This window comes from Habropoda laboriosa, unplaced genomic scaffold (assembly GCF_001263275.1).
Source record: "Habropoda laboriosa isolate 0110345459 unplaced genomic scaffold, ASM126327v1 scaffold65, whole genome shotgun sequence".
Classification (NCBI taxonomy): domain Eukaryota; kingdom Metazoa; phylum Arthropoda; class Insecta; order Hymenoptera; family Apidae; genus Habropoda; species Habropoda laboriosa.
The window spans coordinates 2,206,652-2,220,932 of record NW_017100254.1 but is presented as its reverse complement, the minus strand read 5'-3'; the positions used below and the strand labels follow the sequence as shown (position 1 = coordinate 2,220,932).

General features: G+C 38.0%; 1 protein-coding gene across 1 annotated transcript in view; it reads right to left on the bottom strand.

Annotated features, from left to right (window-relative positions):
* Positions 1-6,346, bottom strand: part of LOC108572471 (homeobox protein Nkx-6.2-like) — a 41,314-nt gene extending 34,968 nt beyond the window's left edge. Inside the window, exon 1 of the mRNA XM_017934712.1 lies at positions 5,599-6,346. Within this exon, the coding sequence (XP_017790201.1) occupies positions 5,599-6,346 (748 nt within the window). The remainder of the gene's footprint in view (positions 1-5,598) is intronic.
* Positions 6,347-14,281: the final 7,935 nt, after the last annotated feature.

Here is a 14,281-nt window from a genome sequence, read left to right as displayed (position 1 = left end):
TTATTATAATTTATCATCATTTTTATTGTATTTTTATTGAAAGAAACTAATCAAATAGCAAATTCTTTCTTACGTGTAATGTTAGAATTAGTAATTAAAATGATTGCTATTGTCTTTAGAACGTTAAAGCTTATATACATATAAGTGACGTTTTTATGTTAATAATTGTACTTTGTCATTAAAGAGTCTCCACTTGTTCATCGTCATTGTCGTCAGATGTTTGGAATGTTCTTTTACAAAGAAAAGAAAATATTATACATGTGCAAGTTCTCTATATAAGTGTTGACATCTTTTTTTAAGCACCTTGTAGTACATAAGGTAATGAATTTCACTATTTTCTTTGTCCATTTGTACTTCATTTTATTACGTTCAGAATTTCAGGCGATAAATAATTCATAAATAAAGAAAAGATGAATTATTTGTAATATTAGAATATCTAATCAATAAAAAATTGCTTTAGTATTGTAATTAATAGCTGTGACAATTTTTATTGTTTCTTATTTTAAATTTTCTTTCTTCTTCATTTTCCAATTTTTCTCTTATTTCATTTTGCTACATATTCAAAGGAATACCTAAACACAATTAAGCAAGTGATTTTTTCTTTAAAAAAAAAAGAAGAAAATATCCTTTCATCTCTGACATCAACTTCGTTGTCATAAATTGTCGAAAGATGAGACACCATGATAGTTTGAAACGATGTAAACGCACAAACTCGATGGCCCTTAAAATCTGACCTTCCTCGTGGCGTCGCGAGCCTAATTCATGAACTCATGAACCCCGATCACGTGCCTCCCTCGTTCATAAAATGTGTTTAGTATTTCTATGCCGCTCTTGATGGTCCTGCTTTTAAATTTATGGCGTGCTCTCTATGTGTGCGCTACGATATCATTAATAATGGACGTACGAGCTCGATGAACCCTTCAATGCCACGAAACACCCTCGATTCTCACGTTCAATGTTACAATGCCGTTAAAATGGCAAAATAAGAACGACGGGATGAAATGTGATCGCTCAGATTCGTAATCAGAATTTTATTTTCCATTCATATTTATTACAAATGAAAATTGGTACGTCAATCTTAAATACAAATTACACACATATTTAGTTGGAGTATGAAAAATAATTGAATCTTTTCCGTGACAATGATTGCTCTAGCTTTACTATTCTCGTAGTCTTCCTCAATCTATTCCATTATTCCAAATTATCTTTGCCAAAGATATTCGAAAAGAAATTCAAACCTAACCTAACAAATTCAAAATATCTTTGCCAAAAGAAAAGCTAATCTAATAAATTCACGGTGTTTCCCTCAATTTATCCAATTAGCTCTAATCATCTTTGTTAAGAAAACACGTAAACTAACAAATTCGTAGCTTTTTCCTCGATCTATCCAATTATTCTAAATAATCTTCGCCAAGAGGAAATCTAACCTAAAAAATTCACACTTTTTTCCTCAATTTAGCCAATTATTCCAAGCCATCTTTGCCCAAAGGAAATCTAACCTAAAAAATTCATAGTTTTTCCCTTAATACGTCCAACCATTCGAATTATCTTTACCAAAAGGAATTCTAACAGAAATTCAAACCTTCTAGTCACATTTCGTCCAATTTTCTATCTGAAATGTATAGAGTACAGAAACATTCCATATTTAACTTTTCTCTGTTCACTCACTGTATGATATCTTCTCCATTGCAAGAAGACAATGGAACAGTTGATCCCTTCAAGAGATAAGTAGTATGCCCACGATCAAAATCTGGAGCCAAGTTGGCTACCGTCGTCAGGTGGTTAACCCGAAATACGCTAACTTTGGTTCGTGTGAGTCTACGCGTTTATCTAATTCGGTTAGGCGAGTTTGCGATGTGGGATCGAGTTCGACCCTTCGTGAACCTCTAAGCCCAAGTTTCAATCAGTGAAGAAAAGAATTTTTCTGGAAGAAATAAGAGAGATTGTCTTGGCTTTTCCTTGTTCGTTGTAAAACTTTCTTACCTATGATCGAAAAATCTCTTTTGGTATAATTTATTTTACAATGATTATTGAATATTCGTGGCTATTACGGAAATAGGCACCAAGTTTGAAAGATAAATTTCTTTTATGATAGATTAAACTGATTTACTTATTAAAATATTCTGATTATTACGAAAGTAGACGCCATGTTCGTGAGATAAATTTATTAATAGTGAATTAAACTGATTTAACGCGTAAAATATTGTTCACCATCTATTCTCTATATTCTATATAAAACAAAGAATAACTTTTGTGCAGTAAATAAAATTTACTGATTATGTAAGATTGATCACTATAAAAACAGGAGTCATGTTTCAAAGATAAAGTATTCGATAGTGAATTAAATTGGTCGAATATGAGAAATATTACGTTCAGAATTTGTTTGAAAGATTAACATACAATTCCAAAATGACACTACTGGTAAATTAATTCTGTCACTTTTTCACAAATTAGTGAATCATTTTCATTAAATTAGTATTAAAACCAGAAGCAAGTATTACAGTAGTAAATTTATTGAAATAACTATTATTCAAATGAAACATTAACGTTTCCAACAGCCATTGAACGAATGATCAGAAATTTTAATGATAAATTAATCACCCTAAGCTTCCTAGAATAATATTTATAGCTCGATAAACCATCCACAAAATTAAAATATTTCCAAATTTTTCAAACATTATACTAAGCTTCCTAAAATAATATCTATAATTCAGTTGAATCCGTTCACAAGATATTTCCAATTTTTTTTTCGAGCATTACACGAACATTCGTTCCGTCACTTTACAATATCTTCTTACTGCAGTCGTGAAGAAATATTCCAAGATTACTATTCCACGCGTAAAACGTTGAATAAATGTATAGAAAAATGTGAAATTCTGCATGCAAATGCCTGAATGCATTTTCAATCTTTAATCGTCCACCTTTTTCACTCGACCTCTTATATTCCTTCCACGAGAGTAATTAAAATATCAGGAATTTACGATCATGCTCGTCGTCCGTCACGAATAACGATTCGCTATTGTAACGAGGGAAATTACACGAAATTCACTTTCGTTACCGTTGGTACCGCGACAGGGCAACACGGCTGTAAATAATTGCCGCTTTAATCATTTTAAATGCACGGATAATCTCGGATCAAGTTCAAGATAGAGCCCCGGGACAGATACAGATTATACTCGTGCACGGGGGCAGAGGTGTGTTTGCACGAAACATGTTTAATTTCGTGTAAAATAATTGAATAAACGTTTCTGACAAATAGAGAAAATTGTGTATTCTAAATAGCGTTGAGAATTGGAGAAAATTCCCCGAAAATCACTTGTGAGAACGATAAAAGAGTGGTACGTAATTTGAATGAAGTTTGATTAATATCGATTTGAATACTCTGGAACAATTTTGCTCTTCAAGCAAAAAGCTTAATTTTTTGCTGTAAGTAATATTAAAAAGTAGACAAAGTTTTTAAAAACTTGTGGTAATTTGTGAGAATGTTTGAATAATGGTAATTTGGATTAGAATCGTTGAAAGAAATGTAATTAATATTAATTTGAATATTTTGGGACAATTTTATCATTGAAACATAATGAAAATTAATTCTCCATTTGGAGATAATATTAAAAAATGTGGAGAATTGAAGAAAAGAAAACATACTCGTTTAAGAGAATTTTAGAAGAGCGATGATTCAGATTGGAATCTTCGAAATTTTGATTACTTTTATACGATTTTACTCTTAAAATTTGATTCGAGAAAAATTCTATTTGAACGGATGCAACGATTTTAACGGAATTAAGGCTGATTTTCAAGGAGCGAAGAGCTTGCACCGATCGTCGGAAGCGAATTTTCGAAACGTATCAGGAATTGTACGAAACACGAAACATCGTATTAAATCTATTATACATACCATAGAATGAAACGAGGATCATTTTTATTCGTCGATTGTCGACACGATCGATCATACCCCCGGTCAAATTATAAATCCGGAATTGGTTGGCGTTTTTGATTTTATTGAAATTAATTCGCGCGATATTAATGTCGATGTACGCGTGTACCAGTTGTATAAATCAGAATAAAAGTCGTGGAAACGAATTCGACGCGTTCTTTCAATCAAATCCTTCTGAATTATTGTCGCGTGTGAGAATCGTCAATTCTTTGACAGGATTTTCATTCTTCAATTGACTGTTTTCTTTCAACGATTGGGTACAGTTCAGCTATGTTGAATAATAGTCATCTATAATCTGTTACATCTACAGTCTCCCGCAAAATCCTAACAGAAATTAGCTAAGTATTATAAATTTATTCCCTACATCGACTACAATTTCTGACACTTTCGTTTTAATCCTTTCATTTTATTTCGGCAGCGATTTTCATCTCTTCAGAAGCTTTATAAATCTCTACACAACCAGTCGAATCCTTAGAATTCCAAAGTATCGCCAACAACCCCCTTTGAAAATGCACCTTAAACTTCCCTTCTCTTCTATACGTATTACAGTGTCCCACAAATAACCTTCCCCACCCTGTAACTCCAATTTTTCACAAATACTTCGGCGATCTTTCTTCGTTCCCCACATCCCTACGTCTCCATCATCCCCAACCACCACGATCAATCAACCCACCAACCAATCCTCATAATCACCTAAAAACCTCCAAGCAAACCAGAGTACCACCGGTGGTACACGATCATTTTTGGAAGTAGAATTTCCTTGGATTCAAGGTTCAAAACGAGATGCGCAGGAAAGTAGATTAAAGTGGCGAAAATGTAGCAGTATTGACAGTAGATACCTATCTACTAACTCAGAAAAATATTGGAACCAACTTACTTTGTCTATTCTTAAATATTTGCATTAAAATAAATGGACTAATTGTCAAATTTATTTATCAATAGCAAAATGTTTCCATGTGATATCAACGCTCTCAAACGAGGCAATGTATGTATTCTAGCATAAACAGCTCAGAATAAGTAAAATAAATTTATTTCAAAATGTATTTCTAACTATCTCTCAAAATCCCTCTAAAACTCCCATTGTCCCTATGAAATTTATTTAAAAAAACGTCCAAAATCCACAAAGGCTAACAAACGTAACAGAGTTAATTTAAATTAGTACCGAAATGTTCCCATATGATATCAACACTCTTAAATAGGCTAGATAGCTCCTATGTAAATAACCAGGGACAAGCAAAACAAAGTATCAACGAGTTCATATGCAGTTCCTCCAAAACCCCTATTTTCCCTATGATACATATTAAAGACCCTTTAAATCTCAGGAAGACCACCAAACTTCAAGAATGATTGAATGTAAAATATCAAAATACCATATGAGTGAATGCCAAATGTATATTTTTCAGTTAATTCGAACCAGTAGATACTAACATATTCCCATATGAAATCAACGCTTCCGAATAGATTACATCATGTATTACAATCTAAATACCTAAGAATAAACAAAATAAGTTTACTCCAAAATGTATTAACCCTGACTTCCTACCTTCCTCTCAAAATTCCTCCAAAACTCCCACTTTCCCCAAGAAACCTATCAAAACCCCCACTGAAACCCTTGAAAACCACCTAACCATTGAGACTTCCGAAAAAATCCTAAAAATACTAACCGGAAGATGCGGTGAATCCCGCGTGCATGCCGTACCGCGGCGCCGTCATGTGTTGCGGATGCGGCGTCGGTTGTAGCGCGGCGTGCGTCGCTGAGACAGGCGCCTGAGGATGCGTGGCCGCCGGTCGTGACAGTATCGTGTCGATACCGTGAGGATTGCTCCCTACGGACGTAATTGAAGTAGCTGGAGAATGTTTCCCACTACCGGTCGGTGATGCTTGTCCCTGAGTAATCGTCGACAAAGGTACATTGATCCTTGGCAACTGAATACCACCTGGTTGTTGTTGTTGCTGATGATGATTAAGGCTCTGTTGTTGCTGCTGTTGTTGTTGATGTTGTTGATGCTGCTGATGGTGACTTCTCTCTGCCATCGAGTGTAACGCGGCTAAAGGTTGACTCGCGGCGAGCATGCTTCCACCGGCTGCGCTCAGGTTGAGAAATTGGAGAACATGAGGTGCGGCCGCCGCGTGAAAATCGTGCAACCACGGTGGCCTTGGCGGTGGTGGTGAATGACTGGATGCCGGTGGCGGTGAACACGAGCCCAGAGAAGAGCCAGCCGAAGAGCTACGATCGCCTTCCAAGTGGCTGTTCCGTCTGTGAGCGTCGCTGAGCGACATGTTCTCGCCAGGCTGCGGCTCCGGGCTGGACCGCGACTGCGAGCAGGAATCGCCAACGGTCTCGTTGCAAGTCTTGCTACCGCTGTTGTGGTTGTTGTTATTGTTGTTGTTGTTGGTCAGAGAACACACCATCTCGCACCACGCATAGTTCGGCAATGAACGGAAAATTTCGGCCGCGATTGAGACCGGTGGAGGAAAGTTGAGTATTTCGGTGGAATTGCTGGTGGAATTGCGGGGCAGATATGAGTGAGTGAAATATGCACTGGTAACGCGGTCACTGATAAACACTGGGTAGGTATATTCACTGTTGGTCACTAACACGCTGATCCATTGTTGGCTCGAAGGTTTTGTTTAGAAGATAGTAAATTTGGGTCGATTCTTCCGGTGCCTCGAGGTGTAGATTCTGGGTTTGTTGAAGAACACTGCAGAAGTAGGAGTTCAGATTTGGTATGGGTTTTAGTTTTGGAGTTCTTGAAATGTGGATTCCTATTTTGAGATTTGAGAAGGTGGGAAGTGTTAGATTCTCAGTTGTCAATGGACTGTTGTAGATTTGTAGGTGCTGGAAGATCTTTAAAATGAATTGTAGACTCCAATTTTGAGTTTCCAGAGATTAGAATTTTTCAGTTTTAAGTTTGCAGGGACCAGAATTCTTTAGAATGAAGTGCAGACTGCAATTGTTGGCTTCCAGAAACAGGAATTCTTCAGGATGACCTTGAGACTCCAATATATCATATTCAGACTGCAAAATCCTCCAGATGCAATTGTACACTTCAAATTTCTAGGTTTCCAAAGATTGAAATATCCCAATTCTTTTGAAATCCTCTCCTTCTTAGCTCCAATTACAATCTTCCACTTCAATACAATGCTCCCTGAGATGACAATATCTCAAAATCAATTCCACTCGAATTTCTTCAAATCCTCCACTTTTCAGCTCCAACTACAATCTTCCAGAAAGACTAAAATCTCTGAAAATCAATTTCAGAACCAACCACAGACTCCAACTTCCTTCGTCTCCGGATATACTCCAGGTCTCACACCTTTCTCCTCCACAACCTCCACTTCTCAATTCGCAAACGTTCCCCAAGGAATCCGAATAGAACTCGTAGAAAAAACTATACGTAGCACCAAAAAAACAGTCCGACCAACGTGGCAGAACCGCGTCGTCGTCGTCGTCGTCGTCGTCGTCGAGGGCCCGTTGCGATCGCGGTCGAGGACACTATACTAATGGGGGGTAAGCGAGGGTCTCGTCTCACCAAGTAGTATGCGACTGGGGGGGTGCAGCGAGGAGAACACGTAGCCGTGGGTTGGGATAGATCGCGCTGATAGGTTCACCGTGGCCGGCTGCTGAACGCGAGAAATGCGTGGATTGGCGTGTAGAGAATGGGAGGGGCGTACGCCGAGGGGCGTTCCTGCGCGGTGATTGGCTCGAGCGCGGTCGTTCCTCCGGCACGAGAGGTGTTCCGGGCGGGGCCTCTCAATCTCGCGTTAGCTTCTTGTTAAGCGTCTTTCATTGTGTGTTTAAATTCGTAATTTATGATCCCGACTGAATAAAACAAGAACTCGCCGGCTCGCTTACTGGCTGGCTGGTTGGCCGGCTAGCTGGCTTGGCTGAGCTGTTTGGCTGACTGGCTCGCTAGTTTGCTCGACAACTGGGCACCTCTGTATGACTATGGTGACACTACCGCCTCGATAACTTCCTTGCTTCCTTGCTTCCTTCCACTCTGTATATACTTACTTGTGTGCGTCTGCGTGTATGTATACGTATGCACGGGGTGAACCGGGTGCAATGTGACCAGAAGATCTCTGTTAGTTTCATTGTTATCGGGGGATTGATTGGAAATTCATTTCGACACAGTTCAGATATATTAACCCTTTCGTGTTAGGTGAATAATTTAGGTTAGGTACTCTATTTACGTTTGACTTGCTTGTAACCCTTCGACTATGGTTACGCTTTATTTCGTGCATTTTTCGTTCTGAAGAATGCTTAATTACCTATAACAATCGAAACAGTTCATGGTATTCAGTTATTTAAATAGTTGCTATACATAGTATAACAATATGTCCTTAACTGTGTCGTTTCAGTAATAACAATCAATGTGTTATACCTACTCAATTATACAAGGTGTCTTATTTGTAATAAATATCTAAATTATTTACCCCTCGTATTAATAAAGGTAAAATAAGGTCCCTCCAAGATCATTTTGAAGGTCATTCCAAGGTCACCGACATATTAACGTCTGTTTCTCTATAATGTGACGCTTTAACATCAAAACGAGTTCTTAATTTAACGTGACCTTACACAGTAAACGAAAAAACGTCGATGATCTTGAAATGACCTTCGAGATGATTCTGGAGGAAACTTTCTTTTACCAATACCAGATGTAAGACCGATACCTCAAATCAACAATGTAATATTAAACTCCTCTTAGTAATTTTTTGTCTTGCTTTCAACGAAAATAATTTTCGCCGTTCGTTACAAACAAGACACCCTGTACAATACCAACACTGTACGATCGTGCAGGTTTCTGCGTCTCTGTCCTCCTCCAAGCCAGCTTTCCAGCCATTCAAGTACGCGTAGAACCGAGCAAATCGAGTTATTTGCTCCGGATGGTCCATTTGGCTTGTTCCTACGTATGGCGATGCACGTGTCAACGAGAATTCGGTTACTTCGTCCGGCTGAACCATCGCCACCAGTATGACGTAACTAATGTGTCACCGATAGACATGCTTGTACTTAGATATTGGAGTGCGAGGTACGCTACTCTCTGGCTTCTGACCAATCTGACGATCGACACCGAACCGAAAAAGCTCTTCGCGTATTTTTCACACGGCGAATGAATTATTTATACTACATATGTAGCCTTATACCTAACGATATCTTCTCTTCCGCTGTTCGAGGTGTGTTGAAGACTCTCGTCGGGGTTGTCTAGCGTCGAATCAATGGATGTGGCTCCGAAGGGTGAAGTGTTGTTCGAAGTGAAATTGTTTCGAACGGATAGGAGGGATGGGATATAGAGATTTGATGGTACTTTTGCCAGATGCTGAGATGCCAAATGAAAATTGGATTATATATTAACCATTTCGAGGATTATGTACAATGTCCAGATACGGATTACTTGTACATTATTTATGTATAGGTATAACTACATTAGGGTCAATTTAGGTCAATATTCCTGAAATTATTTTTAACGCTTAACAGAATGTGAGAACGAAGCGAGGAATTGCGGAGTTTGATTGCTCGGGAATGTGGAAGGATGGAAATTCATTGGAATTGCGACAATTGTAGAATTACTCAGAATTCGGAGTATGTGGATGTTTGTTGGAATTGTGGCGAGTTACTTTTGAAATTCTTTGGAATTGTTAGTGCTCGGCGTGGAATTGCGGTGGTTGACTCTTTTGGAACGGAGAAGGATGAGAAATGATTGAAATTCTGGTGATTATTTGCAGAATGTACTCTTCCTTTCGGAGGGATGGAATCTCTTCGTGGTACCTAGGTTGCTTCGAATTTTCATATTTTAAAGCTTCGTTGTTTATGGTAATTTACAGAGAATTGTGTATTTTGTGGAGTGGAATTTTTTTCCACGATACACTTCACTTGAAATTTTCATTTCTTAAGGTACCTCGAGGCATGGTGATTTAAAAAAGAGGATTTGAATTTCCTCAGGAGGAATGGAATTGCCAGTATGGAGGAAATCACAGTGCGTGGATGTTTTCCACGATTCAGTTTATTCGAAGTTGTTGGAACACGATGCTCTCTGGAATGTTAACGACTCGGCGCTGAGAGTCCAATACTCTGGGAGATTAGTTCGCCTCTATTCCCTATTACTTCCGTTAACTTAACCTTTTATTAACTAAATAACATTTTTCCACCATAATTTTACGAAATTTTACCTATTTACAAATTTTTTAGTAAACATTCTTTCATTAAAGTTGATGATAAAAAGGACTGTAGGTAAGTAGGTACCTACCAGTAATAAAAATATTAAAGAATTAATCTTTTAAGGTACCACACTACTTTATATAATTTTAGAATATTCATATTTTAATTTTTCAAAATCTATTCAGTAATTTTTTAAATTTTTTAAATAATTTTCATCATAAATGTGTCATATTTATTTTCTCTTTTAAAAATATTCCCCAGTATTGTTTCGTTATCTACCTGAAGCTAATTTCGATTTATTTCCACGTGCAATAGATGGGGAGCGAGCAATTGTGGTCGATACAGATCTATTAGGGCCGGTTCTCGTAATAATCCGCATTAAACGGGCGCGATACAACCCGGTATAATAATATAGAGACAATGATACGCGATAAACGGGCGACGCTTCATGAAGACGCGGCATATGGCGCGTTTTATGACGCTGCTCGATAGCGCTGTTTCAATTATGGAAAATAATCTGTCGATCCTGTCTTTAAATAAGATGACTTATATTATATTGTCGTACAATCATTGATATGTATCATTTTATTTGTAATTCGATTGTGTATTCAGCCTTAAGTACCTCTGCACCCCGTTGTTTTAAATTCTTTCTTTTTCTGGTAGAAAGAAAGAAATTTATTTTCACTTTTGAAATTACAAAGATTACAGTTTTTATTCGTCGTTAATAATTGTACAAATCATTTGGAAATTAATAATGAATCTCATATTATACTACGAAAACTTTGTTTCATATGTCGAAATATTCTTTTAACATCACTCGTTAAAAAAAATTGAAAAATATTTCACAGATAATTATCATAGACACGAATTTCGACACTTTTGAAACTTCATCAGTAACCCTTTGAACTCCAATTTAATTAAAAAAAGTTCCAGCATTATTCCATCTATTGTTACTAGATTTAAACCACTCCTCATTTTCAATTAAACCTACTATCAATTTTTATAGTAAATTTCTAACATTACTTTACCTATTGTTATTTATTTGTAAATTTATATTGGATGAAATTGAACTTCTCTTAATATCCAATTAAGACACTTACTGAGTGTAAAGCAAATCTAAACAATCATTACAAAATTATTAAGTGAGATACCTACTAAATCTGACGAATTCGTATGTTTAGGTAACAGTTTCTATACGAACACACAATGAGTCTCCTAATACTTCATGAACTTATAATAAATTCACTTCCACGAAACAGGTGATCTATCACACCAGATAAATTCTAATTGACAATAAGCGATTAGCTATATCCATCAGCATCCTGAAAAAATTCGAAACTCTACGCGAATCCCCGTGCCTTAAACTTAGGCCGAAAAGAGCAACGTGCATGTAGCTCGTCCCTTAACAGTTCATTCGGGACACGAGTAGCAATCTAAAATCCATTTGGCGTGGTAACGCGTTCACGCGTGCACGTTACATAGGTACGCGCGCAACGTAACGTCGCTCCGTCAGGGCGCATATAATTCGAAAAAAATCACGTTTCGGTCGGCGTAATCCGCGATGTGGCAGAGCATAAATTTCTCGTTAAGAACCGCGGCCCAGGCATCCGTTCGACTTTTATCTGGTTCTTTCTATGGAAAGTCATTACGGCGCCTCCTTCGTGTCCCTCGACGATCCCACCCTTTCGGTCCCACCTCTGTTTGATCCCATTGGTTGTACGGATGGCTTTCTGTTTAGAGCAATCGTGGGTTATTACCGGGGTTCCTGGATCGGCCAATAAAATCGGTGCAAATTACATCGTTGCCGGCAATCAACCGGCAATAAAGCTCTCGGCCGCGAGAGGCGATTCGACGGCACCTCTCTCGATTAATGGACTCGCGGGCATTTGGCCTCCTCGCGACGGGAATTGAAACGCTCGACCGTGTGTACGGTGATTAGCGAATTCATTTGCAAATCGAAGCGGCTCCACCCCGTTACGAAAGTGTACTTCCCTGGAAGATCGATGTTGCTGGCTGGTGGAATGACGAACGAAACGAGGAATTGCGGAGCTTCGTTCTTCAGGAACGGGGAAAGATTGGGAATTTCTTGGAATTGCGTTTGAATTGGAAGTAGGTGCGCGTGTATTTCTGAGAATCGCTGCGTCTACTTTTTGGTTTTTCTTGGAATTGCAGAAATTCCCAGGATATGTCTATAGAAATTGAAAGAGCGTGCGACAACTTCGTGGAATTGCCGGTGGTACACTGGCGCCCACTTGTCGCAATTCCTAGAGTTGGAGCGTGTGTGTCAATTCCTGAGAATTTTATAATTTGGTAAGTTTGTGCGTGTCTAACAATTCCTGGCAATTCCTCAGAGCTGGAAATGCCTACGATCGTTCCTAAGAATTGTCTAGAATTGAGAACCCGTATCACCTCTCCATGGAAATTTTATAATAAAAAACAATTTCTTGGAATTGATTTAGACTTAAAAACGCGTCGAAAATTCTTCGCACTTCCAATCACAAGATGTCAATTAATCCCACTGATAAAATACTAAAATCATTCTGTACGATACCAATTTAACGATTAACACCTTCGCCGTCTACGAATACAGTATAATACAGAAATCGTCTCACGATTCACAAAGAGATACTTATTCCTCCCTGTCCCTCAGTAGGTATACGACTTCTCCCATACATACAGATATCGTTACTCCCTATTTCTCCAGCGAAATATTTGTTTCGAACTCGTGTTCGAGGCGGCGGAGGGGTGGTGGAAACGCATTATCAGATAGTATCAAAGCGGTGTCGCGTAAAAGTCCAGCTTAAGTTCCACTACGAACGATTTTGCAAAACTTCTCCCCTCCTCCACGACCTGATCATGAGACGAGTAATCGCGGGTCGAATATAAATTTCCTAAATTCACATACGATCCCTCTGAATATCCCGTGGTGGTCGTTCTTGTTGTTGCTCGGTATGGACGCATCTGTTATTCAGTTTCCCTGTCTCTTCCTCGAGCTCAGCACTTCCCCTCTACTACGAATTGGGGCTAATTTTTCAAACCTGGCTTCGATGGTCGTTCGAACGTTTCAACACAGTGTCCTTTAAAGCTGAAACGAAGGTAGAAATTATGGCGACAGAATGGGGAGGCACGAGTGCCTCGATGATGGAACGTTCGTTTCTCTCCTCTTCAAAGTTTTATGTTTCTATCAAAGATTTTTATGATATTTCTGTAAATTGGGATTCTTGTCTGAATATTCTTTTGCGGAGAGGAACAAATTGTAAATCAGATTCTGTTGGAGTTGCAGGAAAAGTAACGTGTGTTTGAATATGAAGAATAGTAGGGGAAACCCGGCCGAAACATGGGTAAAACCGGGACCCGCTACTATTTTCAAAACGCTTTAAAATATTCCCGCGTCAATGCAGCCATCAATTGACGTCATTTGGATTAGTGCATGAACAAAATATCTCATTTTCACCGAATTGTAAACTTCACAATTGCTGATATTGTTTAGGTAAGTACTTTTTGGCACGAATTATGCTATTCGTCATGTATCGAAGTATGAGGGTTTTTTTCAATTCGTCATGGTGGTATCAGTAATTTGTAATATTTAAAAAATTGCATATTGGGGCAAAGCTGGACGGGGTAAAATCGGATACCCACTTTTGACCCAGATATGCCCATGTTACAAACGCATTAACATTATTAAAACAGTATTTCAGATAGATATTACTTGATGGTGCTTTTTTATTCATAATACATCGTAATATTTTAATTTAACCTTATTTTTAGACTCCGACAAAATGCCTCGTAATTACAAAAGAACCGTAACACGGCAATCTTGGTGCATCCAGATTGAACGAAGGTTGGGTGCAGTGTATAATTTGCTCAAGGTGAGCCCATGAAAGCTGCACTGGTTGGGGATGTAAAGAATTGGATAAATAAACAATATTGGTCACTGTATCAGGTTTTACCCAGGTCTCGGGATAAAACCGTAAATTCCCACTTCTTCGTAAAATTGTTATTTTCGGGATATTTTTTTGTTTGTGAAAATTTAACGTAAGCTGTTGTTTAAAGGAGATATTGCTAGAACAAATTACATATTCAATTTTTGTTTAATTATATTAATTTCAAAGTTATGCCATTTTATCCTTAAGGTTCCGGCTTTACCACAGTCTCCCCTATATACTGTGGAATTTAAAGGCTAAATT